This window comes from Zophobas morio, unplaced genomic scaffold (genome assembly GCF_036711695.1).
Source record: "Zophobas morio isolate AGI-343-1 ecotype UQ-CSIRO unplaced genomic scaffold, CSIRO_AGI_Zmor_V1 ptg000010l, whole genome shotgun sequence".
NCBI lineage: Eukaryota > Metazoa > Arthropoda > Insecta > Coleoptera > Tenebrionidae > Zophobas > Zophobas morio.
This window is the reverse complement of record NW_026972115.1, coordinates 743039-761308: the sequence shown is the minus strand read 5'-3', so window position 1 is coordinate 761308 and position 18270 is coordinate 743039. Positions and strand designations below refer to the sequence as shown.

The window sequence follows — 18270 nt, the reverse complement described above, 5'->3', positions numbered from 1 at the left end:
TTGAATGATCGACTTATAGAAAAATTACATCGTTTATTTTATCGATCTCTTATATAGTCTTATTCGATAAGGAAGATTCCTGAAATTTGCTGAATTTACTAATTTAAATCTCCTGAATCCTAATCTGAGTTTAGAATTGAATTAAGGAACTTCTTCAATTTTTTTGTTTTTTTTTTTTAATGATACCACCTGTAGAAAAATTAGATCGTTCGATTTATCCGCCTCTCAAGTCTTAATGGACAAAGGAGACCCCTGAACTTCGCTGAAGTCACCAATTTGAATCTACTGAACCCGAATCCGGTTTAGAATTGAGCTAAGAAACTTCCCGAATTATTTTTATTTTTTTTTTAATGATACTGCCTGAGGAAAAATTAAATCGTTCGTTTTATCAATCTTTCAAGTATTATTCGACAAGGTAGACACCTCAAATTTGAAAGACTTACTAATTGGAATTTCCTGAATACAAATCCGAATTCAAAATTGCCCAAAGAAGCTTACTGAATTTGTCCGTTTTTTTTTAATGATACTACCAATAGAAAAATGATATCGTTCGTTTTATGGATCTCTCAACTCTTTTTCGATAAGGAAGATTGCTGAAATTTGCTGAATTTACTAATTTAAATCTCCTGAATCCTAATCTGAGTTGAGATTTTAATTAAGGAACTTTCTCAATTTTTTTGGTTTTTTTGAATGATACTACCTGTAGAAAAATTACATCGTTCGATTTATTCGTCTCTCAAGTCTTAATCGACAAAGGAGACTCCTGAACTTCGCTGAAGTCACCAATTTGAATCTACTGAACCCGAATCCGGTTTAGAATTGAGCTAAGAAACTTCCCGAATTTTTTTCAATTTTTTTTTTAATGATACTACCTGAGGAAAAATTAAGTCTTTCGTTTTATCAATCTTTCAAGTATTATTCGACAAGGAAGACACCTCAAATTTGAAAGACTTACTAATTGGAAGTTCCTGAATACAAATCCGAATTCAAAATTGCCCAAAGAGGCTTACTGAATTTGCCCATTTTGTTTTAATGATAATACCAATAGAAAAATGATATCGTTCGTTTTATCGATCTCTCAACTCTTTTTCGATAAGAAAGATTGCTGAAATTTGCTGAATTTACTAATTTAAATCTCCTGAATCATAATCTGAGTTGAAATTTGAATTAAGAAACTTCCTCAATTGTTTTGTTTTTTTTTTTAATGATACTACCTGTAGAAAAATTACATCGTTCGATTTATCCGTCTCTCAAGTCTTAATCGACAAAGGAGACTCCTGAACTTCGCTGAAGTCACCAATTTGAATCTACTGAACCCGAATCCGGTTTAGAATTGAGCTAAGAAACTTCCCGAATTTGTTTCAATTTTTTTTTTTTAATGATACTACCTAAGGAAAAATTAAGTCGTTCGATTTATCAATCTTTCAAGTATTATTCGATAAGGAAGACACCTCAAATTTGAAAGACTTACTAATTGGAAGTTCCTGAATACAAATCCGAATTCAAAATTGCCCAAAGAAGCTTACTGAATTTGTCCGTTTTTTTTTTTGATACTACCAATAGAAAAATGATATCGTTCGTTTTATCGATCTCTCAACTCTTTTTCGATAAGGAAGATTGCTGAAATTTGCTGAATTAACTAATTTAAATCTCCTGAATCCTAATCTGAGTTGAAATTTGAATTAAAAAACTTCCTCAATTTTTTTGTTTTTTTTTAATGATACTACCTGTAGAAAAATTACATCGTTCGATTTATCCGTCTCTCAAGTCTTAATCGACAAAGGAGACTCCTGAACTTCGCTGAAGTCACCAATTTGAATCTACTGAACCCGAATCCGGTTTAGAATTGAGCTAAGAAACTTGCCGAATTTTTTTCATTTTTTTTTTTTAATGATACTAGTTGAGGAAAAATTAAGTCGTTCGTTTAATCAATCTTTCAAGTATTATTCGACAAGGAAGACACTTCAAATTTGAAAGACTTACTAATTGGAATTTCCTGAATACAAATCCGAATTCAAAATTGCCCAAAGAAGCTTACTGAATTTTTCCGTTTTTTTTTTTAATGATACTACCAATAGTAAAATGATATTGTTTGTTTCATCGATCTCTCAACTCTTTTTCGATAAGGAAGATTGCTGAAATTTGCTGAATTTACTAATTTAAATCTCCTAAATCCTAATCTGAGTTGAGATTTGAACTAAGGAACTTCCTCAATTTTTTTGGTTTTTTTGAATGATACTACCTGTAGAAAAATTACATCGATTGATTTATCCATCTCTCAAGTCTTAATCGACAAAGAAGACTCCTGAACTTCGCTGAAGTCATCAATTTGAATCTACTGAACCCGAATCCGGTTTGGAATTGAGCTAAGAAACTTCCCGAATTTTTTTCATTTTTTTTTTTTTAATAATACTACTCGAGGAAAAATTAAGTCGTTCGTTTTATCGATCTTTCAAGTATTATTCAACAAGGAAGACTCCTCAAATTTGAAAGGCTTACTAATTGGAATTTACTGAATACAAATCCGAATTCAAAACTGCCCAAAGAAGCTTACTGAATTTGCCTTTTTTTTTGTAATGATACCACCAATAGAAAAATGATATCGTTCGATTTATGGATCTCTCAACTCTTTTTCGATAAGGAAAATTGCTGAAATTTGCTGAATTTACTAGTTTAAATCTCCTGAATCCTAATCTGAGTTGAGATTTGAATTAAAGAACTTCCTCAATTTTTTTGGGTTTTTTGAATGATACAACCTATAGAAAAATTACATCGATCGATTTATCCGTCTCTCAAGTCTTAATCGACAAAGGAGACTCCTGAACTTCGCTGAAGTCATCAATTTGAATCTACTGAACCCGAATCCGGTTTAGAATTGAGCTAAGAAACTTCCCAAATTTTTTCTTTTTTTTTTAATGATACTACCTGAGGAAAAATTAAGTCGTTCGTTTTATCGATCTTTCAAGTATTATTCGACAAGGAAGACACCTCAAATTTGAAAGACTTACTAATTGGAATTTCCTGAATACAAATCCGAATTCAAAATTGCCCAAAGAAGCTTACTCAATTTGTCCGTTTTTTTTTAATAATTCTACTAATAGAAACATGACATCGTTCGTTTTATTGATCTCTCAACTCTTTTTCGATGCGGAAGATTGTTGAAATTTGCTGAATTTACTAATTTAAATCTCCTAAATCCTAATCTGAGTTGAGATTTGAATTAAGGAACTTCCTCAATTTTTTTGCTTTTTTGAATGATACTATCTGTTGAAAAATGACATCGTTCGATTTATCCGGCTCTCAAGTTTTAATCGGCAAGGGAAACTCCTAAAATTTGCTGAAGTCACCAATTTGAATCTCCTAAACCTGAATTCGGCTTCAGAATTGAGCTAAGAAATTTCCTGATTTTTTTTCAATGATACCACCTACCGAAAAATTAAATCGTTCGATTTATCGATCTCTCAAGTATTATTCGATAAGGAAGACTCCTCAAATTTGAAAGACCTACTAATTGAAATTTCCTGAATCCAAATCCGAAATCGGAATTGACCAAAAAAGCTTACCGAATTTATTTGGTTCTTTGAATAATGCTACCAATAGAAAAATGACATCGTTTGTTTTATGTTTTATCGATATCTCAAGTCTTATTCGATAAGGAAGATTACTTAAATTTGCTGAATTTACTAATTTAAATATCCTGAATACCAATCCGAGTTGAAAATTAACTTAAATAGCTTCCTGAATTTTTTTGATTTTTTTCAGTGATACTACCTGTAGAAAAACGACATCGTTCGATTTATCCGTCTTAATCGACAAAGGAGACTCCTGAAATTTACTGGAGCCACTAATTTGAATCTCCTGAACCCGAATCCGTATTCAGAATTGACCTAAGAATTTTCCTGATTTTTTTTAATGATACTGCTTACAGAGAAATGACAATCCAGTCTTATTCGAAAACTACTGAAATTTGTTGAACTTACTAATTTAAATCTCACCAATAGGAATTCGAGTTCAGAATTGATCTTCTTTTTTTGATGTTGCGACCTCTATTAGAAAAATGACATCGTTCGATTTATTGGTCTCTCTTATTCGATAAGAAAGTCGCCTGAAACTTGCTGGACTTACTAATTTCAATCTCATGAATATGAATCCGCGTTCAGAATTGACCTAAGAACCTCACATGTTATCATTATCGTACACTACGTCAACCCTCTACAAAACATAGTGAAACTCCACCCCCAACAAAGAACACCATTTCCCCTCCCCTTCCAAGCGTTGCAATTATGCGTTTTTGTTGTTCCAGTGCACAAAAAGCGCTTATGTCCGGTCGTTCCGACGAAACGAACCTTAAAAGATGTAATTCGGCCCGCATAATCGTTCCAATGCAGAGCGATCTCGGTCGTTCAATTTGAAAAGGACGAGAAAATCCGGCGGCAATCCTCGACGCAGGTCGTGTCCGAGTCGAACGATGGGACCGTTAGCGTCGCTTTATCCCATTAACCGTTCCATAGTAAAACCGTGTGCAGTGATAGAACGCTTCTCAATAAAACGATAATCGCCATAAAACAAATTGTCGTTCCACTTCATTATTCCATAAAGATCTGTATCCAGGTAATGTACCGGAGGCGTGTAAGCTCACACCGCCGCCAGCATTCCTTGTATTATACGCGCTTAATGGACCGAAAGCTGATTAGAAAAGCCGCTCGCACGCGGGGACGGCGCCGCCGCCGCGGAAAGGCATTTCGTACTCTAACTAAATAAAATTGAGTGGTACTGTTAAGGATGTTGCTTCAATCTCAATCAGTCTCGATCGACGCCAGATGGCGCCACGTTCTGACTCGGTCAGTTCCTTACCGACTGCAGCAACTTCCAAACAGGCGTATTTCTGGCCGTTTTTCACCCCTCCTTGCGGCGATGCAGTAATAGAGCAATAAATTTCTGGCCTTACCTAGGTGACAACTCTGCGACGCGTTTTGTTCGTTTGCCAACCCTCGCCCTCGGCGACATAATTCGTGGAGTTAGTTAAGGGGTGATCGATTATTGTCGATGTAATTTTCCTCGACTATGGAAGATATACGTCGAAAATTTTTACCGTCAGAGGGTTGCTTGACGTTTATTCAATTAAAACTAATTCCCCCGTCTTTGATGCTTCAGTATTGATGTTTTCTGTTTTTGAGGAAGCCGTTTTATTGCCTTTAATTATGGGGAGGGGGATGGGTTTGGGTCCTTAACACTTTAATTAATTTGGCGAAAAGAAAATTTGATGCTTTGGTGTAAAGAAAGCCGCTTCTTTTGGGAAATGTCGATAATAAGATTCGGGAAATTAGGTGACTCGAAAAGGAGACAAATATGTCCTTCGTAATAGCCAGAGGGAAAATTATTTTTGACGACTTATTAAAATAGGTTAAAATTCCTAGTGCCGCTTAATCCCGACATTCTCACCGCATTCTTGCATAAACAGCAATGTTCTAAAAATTCCGAAACGCTGGTGCAAAGGTACGAACCTTCATCCTACCGACTGCGCCTATTTCGCGCTCTAAATAGACCCGACTAATCGCTTGTAGTAGCCTTCCGTAAATCAACAGCAGATCTTTCTAATTATATTTTATTGCGTGGCGCCCATTCAGCCGCAGAAACTTTTCCGCTGGCACCGCACTCCCGAACGCGTGTGGCATCCCAGCCCACCGCATCGACCGCAAAAAAGGGACTTCCACCTAGTCGAATTCCAGACAAAACCCGGCCGATCAGTCTACTTCCTCCGACACGAACGTTTTATGCATTCAAACGCAAATGGGCCGGTTTTGTTGCCGAAATTGTCGATAGATCAAAAAGTCGTGACTGTTGAGAAAAAGTCTAATTCTGCGAGCCGAGCCAAGGGCACGTTACACACGGAGAAGGCGGATCGGATATAGACGCAGTTGGGAATATTCGGGGGCGGAAACTTCCGCCAAATTGATTATAAGAAGTTACCTGTGTCGGTTTCGATTGACGAAAACTTTATTGTTGCTAGAGATAAAATTTCGGCGGCGAAAGTTACACGTTAGACGGTTATGTGACTGCTTTGTAGCTTTGATTACATGGAGGGTACGCGAGACGTCACACGTGCCGCTGACAGCGCAGCGCCGCCCCTCCCCGAGGACGACTTCAATCCAAGGATGCCATAAACTACTAGAAAATTATTTACGTGGAAACCTACGAGATAAATTGCGTTTCAGAAACAAAACCCATAAACATTTTATTCGTTTGGTAATCAAGCGGGACACATCGGAACTAAACTCAAAACGCGGGTCGTCCATCCTACTCAGCCCCGTAGCTAGAAAACTTATTCGGGGGGGGGGCAAGTTTGTCGACAGAGGGGGCTTCATGTAAATATTTATATTTTAATAATACACTCAGATAACTACTTTATTTTTTCTGAGTTTTTATATTTGAAAAAACATTAAAATAATCGGAAACGTCGATTTTTTACGCTAAATTTTCGTAAAAACCTGTCGAAGTCCAAAAAATTAGTACGGTACTTGGTTAAAATGCTGATTAAAACAGAGAATGTAGATTCACAAACAGCTGTACTGCATCCAAAAATTTGTGTAGTGGCCATATAGGTAACATCCAATTTATTTGAGTTTATTTTTTTGCATGTTTAGTACATATTTTAAAAATCCGACTTCGAAACCAAATATTTCGAAACTTTTGTTACGGAACCATGAACTCGTCATTTTTTTTTTAAACTCGTCGAGATGTGTATTTCAGAATTTTTTGTCAACTTTAACAAAAGCTCAATTTTTGGAAACCCATATAAAATTTTTGACTTTTCCCAATCATTTTCGAAAATTACCAAAAGAATTCCTTTGTTAATCTCGATTTCTTCCAAAAATCGTTTTGGATTCAATTTTTTTGAAAATTCTTACATTTTTTGCAGAATCGACGGAAGAAATATGGCAATTTTTGAGAACCTGTATCAAATTTTTGACTTTTTTCAAGCACGTTCGAAATTACCAAAAGGGATTCCTTTATTGATTTCGATCTCCAGATGTTGTTTTTGGTTGTTTTTTCGAAAATTCGTACAATTTTTCCATAATCGCCAAAAGAAATATGGTAATTTTTGAGAAATTTTGAAAATTCCAGCTTGAAACCGAGTATTTCGAAAATTTTGATCCGGAACCTTGAACCTGTCATGTTTTTTTAAGCTCGTCGAAATCTATATTTCAGAATTTTTTGTCAACTTTTACGAAAGTTCAGTTTTTGAAAACCCATATAAAATTTTTGGCTTTTTCCAAGCATTTTCGAAAATTACCAAAAGAGTTTCCTTTGTTCATGTCGATTTCCAGAAATCGTTTTGGATTCAATTTTTTTGAAAATTCTTACATTTTTTCCAGAATCGACGGGAGAAATATGGCAATTTTTGAGAACTTGTGTCAAATTTTTGACTTTTTTTCAAGCACGTTCGAGATTACCAAAAGGGATTCCTTTATTGATTTCGATCTCCAAATGTTGTTTTTGGTTGTTTTTTTCGAAAATTCGTACAATTTTTCCACAATCGCCAAAAGAAATACGGTAATTTTTGAGAAATTTTGAAAATTCGAGCTCGAAACCGAGTATTTCGAAAATTTTGATCCGGAACCATGAACCTGTCATGTTTTTTAAGCTCGTCCAAATCTATATTTCAGAATTTTTTGTCAACTTTTACGAAAGTTCAATTTTTGAAAACCCATATAAAATTTTTGACTTTTCCCAAGCATTTTCAAAAATTATCAAAACAGACTCCTTTGTTCATCTCGATTTCCAAAAATCGTTTTGGATTCAATTTTTTTGAAAATTCTTACAATTTTTCCAGAATCGACGGAAGAAATATGGCAATTTTTGAGAACCTGTATCAAATTTTTGACTTTTTTCAAGCACGTTCGAGATTACCAAAAGGGATTCCTTTATTGATTTCGATCTCCAGATGTTGTTTTTGGTTGTTTTTTCGAAAATTCGTACAATTTTTCCACAATCGCCAAAAGAAATATGGTAATTTTTGAGAAATTTTGAAAATTCGAGCTCGAAACCGAGTATTTCGAAAATTTTGATCCGGAACCATGAACCTGTCATGTTTTTTTAAGTTCGTCCAAATCTATATTTCAGAATTTTTTGTCAACTTTTACGAAAGTTCAATTTTTGAAAACCCATATAAATTTTTTGACTTTTCCCAGGCATTTTCAAAAATTACCGAAAGGGATTCCTTTATTGATTTCGATCTCCAGATGTTGTTTTTGGTTTTATTTGGTTGAAAAGTCGTAAAATTTTTCAGCAATCGCCAAATGAAATGTAATTTTTGAACTTTGAAATCGAATGTTTCGAAAATCTTGATCTGGGACCATCTAGACCTTGTGTTTTTTGATTAAGCTCGTCGAGATCAACATTTCAGATTTTTTTGTGGATTTTTAGTCAACTTCAACAAAAGCTAAATTTTTGAAAATCCATAAAATGTTTTTGACTTTTCCCAACCGTTTTCGAAAATTAGCAAAAGGGATCTCTTTATCGATTTCGATCTCCAAATGTTGTTTTTGGTTTTATTTTCTCGAAAATTTGTACAATTTTTCCAAAGCCGCCAAAAGAAATGTAATTTTTGAGAAATTTTGAAATGTCGACTTTGAAACGGAATTTTTCGAAAATCTTGGTCTGGGACCATCAAGACCTTATGTTTTTGGATTAAGCTCATCGAGATCTACATCTCGGAATTTTTTGTTGATTTTTTGTTAATTTCAACAAAAGCTCAATTTTTGAAAATCCATATACATTTTTTGACTTTTCCCAAGCATCTTCGAAAATTAGCAAAAGGGATCTCTTTATTGATTTCGATCTACAGATGTTATTTTTGGTTTTATTTTTTTGATATTTCGTCGAATTTTTCCACAATCGCATAAAGAAATAACTTTTTTTTAAGTCACTTTTGAGATTTTTTAGAAATTTTAGGTAGAAACCCAATATTTCGTAAATTTTGCTCCGGGAGCATGAACATGTTTTTCGATTAAGCTCATCGAGATCTATATTTCAGAATTTTTTGTCAACTCTAACAAAAGCTCAATTTTTGAAAACTAAATAAATTTTGACTTTTCTTAAGCATTTCCAAAAATTACCAAAAGTCATTCATTTATTTATTTCAATCTTCAGATGTTGTTTTTGGTTTTATTTGATCGAAAATTTGTAAAATTTTTCTAGAATCGTCAAAAGAAATAGGAGTATAATTTTTGAGAAATTTTAAAAAGTCGACTTGGAAACCGAATAGCAGCAAGACCTTATGTTTTTTGACTAAACTCGTCGAGATCTACATCTCAGAATTTTTTGTAGATTTTTAGCCAATTTCAACAAAAGCTCAATTTTTGAAAATCTATAAAAAAAATTTGACTTTTCCCACGCATTTTCGAAAACTAGCAGAAGGGATCTTTTTATTGATTTCGATCTCCAAATGTTTTTTTTTTGGTTTTATTTTTTCGAAAATTCGTACAATTTTTCCAGAGCCGCCAAAAGAAATGTAATTTTTGAGAAATTTTGAAATGTCGACTTTGGAACCGAATTTTTGAAAAATCTTGGTCTGGGACCATCAAGACCTTATGTTTTTTGATTAAGCTCATCGAGATCTACATCTCAGAATTTTTTGTCGATTTTTTGTCCATTTCAATAAAAGCTCAATTTTTAGAAAATCCATATAATATTTTTGACTTTTCTCAAGTACATAGTAGGCTATGGAATAAAATGTGACATGTTCATTTTTTTATAGGGTGATATTGCCAAATAATATACCCTGTAAGAAAATAAAGGTGGGGCGGGTGGGGCCAGTTAATATGCTTCGGCAATCGGCATTATATTGAAATTTTATTACTAATTTGAAATTTATAATGTATAAGTCTTCCAGGGGGGGCAACCACAACTGCTAGGGGGGGCTCAGCCCCCTCTTGCCCCCCCGTAGCTATGGGGCTGATCCTACTCATTACAATTGAAAAGTGGCATCCCACCACGTGACCGCGCATCGATCCCCACTCGTAATTATCCGTCACGTGCCTCTAACTTCCGCAATCGCATAAACTCAAAGAAAACTGTTACTGACGTTTTCAGCTTTCGCTTCGCCGGCGTAATTTTATTTGTGAATTTTCCAATTAATAATTTCGTCGTGTACAAAAGCAAAAATTAGCTTTGCTCTGTCAAATGCAAGAGCCGGAACGAAAATGAAATTTTAGAGGCGAATTTTCTTTGACTCGAGATAAACATTGATGAGTTTTCACGTGAGCCACTTTTCGGGATTCGATTAATTTTCTTTTACGGCTTGTTTTGACTGCGAGCAGATGGAAGAAATGTTTATAACAATGTTTAGGCGAGGAGCCCGAAAGCAATAAACGCAACGGAACCGTTATATTAAAAATCCCTTTTGATATCGGATTTAATATAGGAGTCTTTGAGAAAACGCTTTTAGTTTTGGCGTGTGGAGCAGATTTCGAATTTGCACGAGGCATCGCCGAAGAATAACAAAGAGGGCTTTCTTGGATGCGAATTCGAAATTATAGGGCATGTTGTGCTTGTTTGTTTGGCGGGAGAGAACAAAGCTAATTAATTAAAGGAGGTTTAATGAAACTGTGCAAGGAATTGCCGCTGCAGGAATCTGACAGCTGAAACTATAGGAATCGATACAAACAACTCTGATACAATTTATCAAAAAAAAAGTGGAACGCAAACGCATTATTATCCTCGCAACACTGAACAATTAGTCATTATTTTGCTACACATCTTTCAAACGTCTTTAATCCCACCGCTGCCACTAAACGCCACAGATACCAGACTTTCTATCCAAACTGACATTCAGTTACCGCTGATACAACGTAAAATCGATGTAGACTGAATATTTCATCTGGCAATTTCCACATGTAATCAGTCTACGATAAATTCATTGAACCATCATTGCTTAATTACCAATTAATTGCAGCATATAGAGTTTCATTTTATTCAGACAAAGCATCCAAAGCAGACCCTTCATGACCCGAAGCCACACATCCAACAACTAAATTAGCGGTTTAATTATGTGACTATTGTTAGAACGTTTCATTAATCTCACTTCATTAACGGACTGAAAAAATACACACGGACTACTCCCCTCCCCCGACATAAATATTGGTTGTCTCTTATACATATTATCAATGTTATTCAAGCGTAGACAAACGATAAGTGTGGCGCCCTCTGTACGTTGTAATGTAAAACTTGATACAGTTTACTGTAATTATTGATTCATTTCAGGTCAGAAGTTCGCTATGAGGAACACGAAAATACTCCTAGCTGCGATTCTTAGAAAGTACAAAGTCAGATCCGAAAAGAAGATAAGCGAAATGAAATACAACCTGGAAATTGTTCTTAGACCGCAAGGAGGACTGAAAGTCGCGCTGGAGCTGAGAAACAAATGACACTTTTGATCTTCCCTTGTCCGTTGTAATTGATTACTGTGTAACTGTTTATTTATTGTAGTTTATTCAATAAGGATTTAGTTAGTTTAGCAATTAGGAAATTTAATCCGGTTTAAAAATAGGTGTTTTTAATCGCCAGGGTCTTAAATATCAAATATTTATGTGAGAACATAATATTTATGCTTTACACTTCACAATATTTGAGAAAGTTTTGGGTTGAAGTTGGCCGTCTTGAGTGAAAATAGGCAAATACGAAATGATGTTTTTCCTTGAAAGGTGAGTGCTAAACTTTCGTCAAATATTCATCCAAATTGTTCTAATTAGTTATCAGTTATGTTTAGGTTGTTGTCTTGTATGTAAAGTGAATAAATATTACATGTTATACTTTTTTTCATTTTTCCTCTTCTTTGAAACTAGTCACATTCTTAAAAACACGGGAGCCCCTGGGGAGGTTTCATTTTATTAAAAAAGATTGCCCCCCCCCCCCAGAAGGTTCCACATTATAAAAAAAAAAACAATTGGAGTGCCCGAGAAGGTTTCATTTTATTAAAAAAAAATGGGGGACCCCGAGAAGGTTTCACCATCTTTAAAAAAAAAGACAGTTGGAGCCCCCGAGAAGGTTTCATATTCATTTTTTGAAGTTTTCAAAAATTCAAATTTCGCAACGATTTTTTAGAAAATCTTGCTTCGTGACCATCAACATGCTATATTTTTGGAATCAGCGTGTCGAGATCTACGTCCTTGAATTTTTTCATAATTTTTAGACAACTTTTTTAGAATGGAAATTTTTAACGGTCCCCCTTCTTCAAATTTCGCAAAAATTTTGACATTTTCGAAACTCAACTAAATACATTTTCCTGTAGATTTCGAGCCGTAGAACTCAAATCCGGCTTCGGTTTTTTGATACATGCAACCGTTTTTCCAGAATCGGCCGTTGAAATTTCGAAATTTTTGAAATTTTCAAAAATTCGCATTTCGCAACGATTTTTTCGAAAATTTTGCTTCGTCACCATCAACATGCAATATTTTTGGAATCAGCGTGTCGAGATCTACGTCCTTGAATTTTTTCATTATTTTTGGACAACTTTTTTAAAATTGAAATTTTTTAACGGTCCCCCCTTCTTCAAATTTCGCAAAAATTTTGACATTTTCGAAACTCAACTAAATACATTTTCTTGTAGATTTCGAGCCGTAGAACTCAAATCCGGCTTCGGTTTTTTGATGCATGCAACCGATTTTCCAGAATCGACCGTTGAAATTTCGAAATTTTTGAAATTTTCAAAAATTCGCATTTCGTAACGATTTTTTCGAAAATCTTGCTTCGTGACCATCAACATGCTATATTTTTGGAATCAGCGTGTCGAGATCTACGTCCTTGAATTTTTTCATAATTTTTAGACAACTTTTTTAAAATTGAAATTTTTTAACGGTCCCCCCTTCTTCAAATTTCGCAAAAATTTTGACATTTTCGAAACTCAACTAAATACATTTTCTTGTAGATTTCGAGCCGTAGAAATCAAATCCGGCTTCGGTTTTTTGATACATGCAACCGTTTTTCCAGAATCGATCGTTGAAATTTCGAAATTTTTGAAATTTTCAAAAATTCGCATTTCGCAACGATTTTTTCGAAAATCTTGCTTCGTGACCATCAACATGCTATATTTTTGGAATCAGCGTGTCGAGATCTACGTCCTTGAATTTTTTCATAATTTTTAGACAACTTTTTTAAAATTGAAATTTTTTAACGGTCCCCCCTTCTTCAAATTTCGCAAAAATTTTGACATTTTCGAAACTCAACTAAATATATTTTCTTGTAGATTTCGAGTCGTTGAACTCAAATCCGGCTTCGGTTTTTTGATACATGCAACCGTTTTTCCAGAATCGACCGTTGAAATTTCGAAGTATCTGAAATTTTCAAAAATTCGCATTTCGCAACGATTTTTTCGAAAATCTTGCCTCGTGACCATCAACATGCTATCTTTTTGGAATCAGCGTGTCGAGATCTACGTCCTTGAATTTTTTCATAATTTTTAGACAACTTTTTTAAAATTGAAATTTTTTAACGGTCCCCCCTTCTTCAAATTTCGCAAAAATTTTGACATTTTCGAAACTCAACTAAATACATTTTCTTGTAGATTTCGAGCCGTAGAACTCAAATCCGGCTTCGGTTTTTTGATACATGCAACCGTTTTTCCAGAATCGATCGTTGAAATTTCGAAATTTTTTAAATTTTCAAAAATTCGCTTTTCGCAACGATTTTTTCGAAAATCTTGCTTCGTTACCATCAACATGCCATATTTTTGGAATCAGCGTGTCGAGATCTACGTCCTTGAATTTTTTCATAATTTTTAGACAACTTTTTTAAAATTGAAATTTTTTAACGGTCCCCACTTCTTCAAATTTCGCAAAAATTTTGACATTTTCGAAACTCAACTAAATACATTTTGTTGTAGATTTCGAGCCGTAGAACTCAAATCCGGCTTCGGTTTTTTGATACATGCAACCGTTTTTCCAGAATCGACCGTTGAAATTTCGAAGTTTCTAAAATTTTCAAAAATTCGCATTTCGCAACGATTTTTTCGAAAATCTTGCTTCGTGACCATCAACATGCTATATTTTTGGAATCAGCGTGTCGAGATCTACGTCCTTGAATTTTTTCATAATTTTTAAACAACTTTTTTAAAATTGAAATTTTTTAACGGTCCCCCCTTCTTCAAATTTCGCAAAAATTTTGACATTTTCGAAACTCAACTAAATACATTTTCTTGTAGATTTCGAGCCGTAGAACTCAAATCCGGCTTCGGTTTTTTGATACATGCAACCGTTTTTCCAGAATCGACCGTTGAAATTTCGAAATTTTTGAAATTTTCAAAAATTCGCATTTCGCAACGATTTTTTCGAAAATCTTGCTTCGTGACCATCAACATGCTATATTTATGGAATCTGCGTGTCGAGATCTACGTCCTTTAATTTTTCATAATTTTTAGACAACTTTTTTAAAATTGAAATTTTTCAATTCTTCAAATTTCGCAAAAATTTTGACATTTTCGAAACCCAACTAAATACATTTTCTTGTAGATTTCGAGCCGTAGAACTCAAATCCGGCTTCGGTTTTTTGATACATGCAATTTTTTTTCCAGAATCGACCGTTGAAATTTCGAAATTTATGAAATTTTCAAAAATTCGCATTTCGCAACGATTTTTTCGAAAATCTTGCTTCGTGACCATCAACATGCTATATTTTTGGAATCAGCGTGTCGAGATCTACGTCCTTGAATTTTTTCATAATTTTTAGACAACTTTTTTAAAATTGAAATTTTTTAACGGTCCCCCCCTTCTTCAAATTTCGCAAAAATTTTGACATTTTCGAAACTCAACTAAATATATTTTCTTGTAGATTTCGAGCCGTTGAACTCAAATCCGGCTTCGGTTTTTTGATACATGCAACCGTTTTTCCAGAATCGACCGTTGAAATTTCGAAGTATCTGAAATTTTCAAAAATTCGCATTTCGCAACGATTTTTTCGAAAATCTTGCCTCGTGACCATCAACATGCTATATTTTTGGAATCAGCGTGTCGAGATCTACGTCCTTGAATTTTTTCATAATTTTTAGACAACTTTTTTAAAATTGAAATTTTTTAACGGTCCCCCCTTCTTCAAATTTCGCAAAAATTTTGACATTTTCGAAACTCAACTAAATACATTTTCTTGTAGATTTCGAGCCGTAGAACTCAAATCCGGCTTCGGTTTTTTGATACATGCAACCGTTTTTCCAGAATCGATCGTTGAAATTTCGAAATTTTTGAAATTTTCAAAAATTCGCTTTTCGCAACGATTTTTTCGAAAATCTTGCTTCGTGACCATCAACATGCCATATTTTTGGAATCAGCGTGTCGAGATCTACGTCCTTGAATTTTTTCATAATTTTTAGACAACTTTTTTAAAATTGAAATTTTTTAACGGTCCCCACTTCTTCAAATTTCGCAAAAATTTTGACATTTTCGAAACTCAACTAAATACATTTTGTTGTAGATTTCGAGCCGTTGAACTCAAATCCGGCTTCGGTTTTTTGATACATGCAACCGTTTTTCCAGAATCGACCGTTGAAATTTCGAAGTTTCTAAAATTTTCAAAAATTCGCATTTCGCAACGATTTTTTCGAAAATCTTGCTTCGTGACCATCAACATGCTATATTTTTGGAATCAGCGTGTCGAGATCTACGTCCTTGAATTTTTTCATAATTTTTAAACAACTTTTTTAAAATTGAAATTTTTTAACGGTTCCCCCTTCTTCAAATTTCGCAAAAATTTTGACATTTTCGAAACTCAACTAAATACATTTTCTTGTAGATTTCGAGCCGTAGAACTCAAATCCGGCTTCGGTTTTTTGATACATGCAACCGTTTTTCCAGAATCGACCGTTGAAATTTCGAAATTTTTGAAATTTTCAAAAATTCGCATTTCGCAACGATTTTTTCGAAAATCTTGCTTCGTGACCATCAACATGCTATATTTTTGGAATCAGCGTGTCGAGATCTACGTCCTTGAATTTTTTCATAATTTTTAGACAACTTTTTTAAAATTGAAATTTTTTAACGGTCCCCCCTTCTTCAAATTTCGCAAAAATTTTGACATTTTCGAAACTCAACTAAATACATTTTCTTGTAGATTTCGAGCCGTAGAACTCAAATCCGGCTTCGGTTTTTTGATACATGCAACCGTTTTTCCAGAATCGACCGTTGAAATTTCGAAGTTTCTAAAATTTTCAAAAATTCGCATTTCGCAACGATTTTTTCGAAAATCTTGCTTCGTGACCATCAACATGCTATATTTTTGGAATCAGCGTGTCGAGATCTACGTCCTTGAATTTTTTCATAATTTTTAAACAACTTTTTTAAAATTGAAATTTTTTAACGGTTCCCCTTTCTTCAAATTTCGCAAAAATTTTGACATTTTCGAAACTCAACTAAATACATTTTCTTGTAGATTTCGAGCCGTAGAACTCAAATCCGGCTTCGGTTTTTTGATACATGCAACCGTTTTTCCAGAATCGACCGTTGAAATTTCGAAATTTTTGAAATTTTCAAAAATTCGCATTTCGCAACGATTTTTTCGAAAATCTTGCTTCGTGACCATCAACATGCTATATTTTTGGAATCAGCGTGTCGAGATCTACGTCCTTGAATTTTTTCATAATTTTTAGACAACTTTTTTAAAATTGAAATTTTTTAACGGTCCCCCCTTCTTCGAATTTCGCAAAAATTTTGACATTTTCGAAACTCAACTAAATACATTTTCTTGTAGATTTCGAGCCGTAGAACTCAAATCCGGCTTCGGTTTTTTGATACATGCAACCGTTTTTCCAGAATCGACCGTTGAACTTTCGAAATTTTTGAAATTTTCAAAAATTCGCATTTCGCAACGATTTTTTCGAAAATCTTGCTTCGTGACCATCAACATGCTATATTTTTGGAATCAGCGTGTCGAGATCAACGTCCTTGAAATTTTTCATAATTTTTAGACAACTTTTTTAAAATTGAAATTTTTTAACGGTCCCCCCTTCTTCAAATTTCGCAAAAATTTTGACATTTTCGAAACTCAACTAAATACATTTTCTTGTAGATTTCGAGCCGTAGAACTCAAATCCGGCTTCGGTTTTTTGATACATGCAACCGTTTTTCCAGAATCGATCGTTGAAATTTCGAAATTTTTGAAATTTTCAAAAATTCGCTTTTCGCAACGATTTTTTCGAAAATCTTGCTTCGTGACCATCAACATGCCATATTTTTGGAATCAGCGTGTCGAGATCTACGTCCTTGAATTTTTTCATAATTTTTAGACAACTTTTTTAAAATTGAAATTTTTTAACGGTCCCCACTTCTTCAAATTTCGCAAAAATTTTGACATTTTCGAAACTCAACTAAATACATTTTGTTGTAGATTTCGAGCCGTTGAACTCAAATCCGGCTTCGGTTTTTTGATACATGCAACCGTTTTTCCAGAATCGACCGTTGAAATTTCGAAGTTTCTAAAATTTTCAAAAATTCGCATTTCGCAACGATTTTTTCGAAAATCTTGCTTCGTGACCATCAACATGCTATATTTTTGGAATCAGCGTGTCGAGATCTACGTCCTTGAATTTTTTCATAATTTTTAAACAACTTTTTTAAAATTGAAATTTTTTAACGGTTCCCCCTTCTTCAAATTTCGCAAAAATTTTGACATTTTCGAAACTCAACTAAATACATTTTCTTGTAGATTTCGAGCCGTAGAACTCAAATCCGGCTTCGGTTTTTTGATACATGCAACCGTTTTTCCAGAATCGACCGTTGAAATTTCGAAATTTTTGAAATTTTCAAAAATTCGCATTTCGCAACGATTTTTTCGAAAATCTTGCTTCGTGACCATCAACATGCTATATTTTTGGAATCAGCGTGTCGAGATCTACGTCCTTGAATTTTTTCATAATTTTTAGACAACTTTTTTAAAATTGAAATTTTTTAACGGTCCCCCCTTCTTCAAATTTCGCAAAAATTTTGACATTTTCGAAACTCAACTAAATACATTTTCTTGTAGATTTCGAGCCGTAGAACTCAAATCCGGCTTCGGTTTTTTGATACATGCAACCGTTTTTCCAGAATCGACCGTTGAAATTTCGAAGTTTCTAAAATTTTCAAAAATTCGCATTTCGCAACGATTTTTTCGAAAATCTTGCTTCGTGACCATCAACATGCTATATTTTTGGAATCAGCGTGTCGAGATCTACGTCCTTGAATTTTTTCATAATTTTTAAACAACTTTTTTAAAATTGAAATTTTTTAACGGTTCCCCTTTCTTCAA

At 34.1% G+C, this 18270-nt stretch overlaps 1 protein-coding gene across 1 annotated transcript in view; it reads left to right on the top strand.

Moving 5' to 3' along the window:
• Positions 1–11492, top strand: part of LOC135125970 (cytochrome P450 4C1-like) — a 121230-nt gene extending 109738 nt beyond the window's left edge. The window contains exon 13 of the mRNA XM_064051756.1: positions 11266–11492. Within this exon, the coding sequence (XP_063907826.1) occupies positions 11266–11429 (164 nt within the window). The 3' untranslated portion in view covers positions 11430–11492. The remainder of the gene's footprint in view (positions 1–11265) is intronic.
• The last annotated feature ends 6778 nt before the right edge of the window (positions 11493–18270 follow it).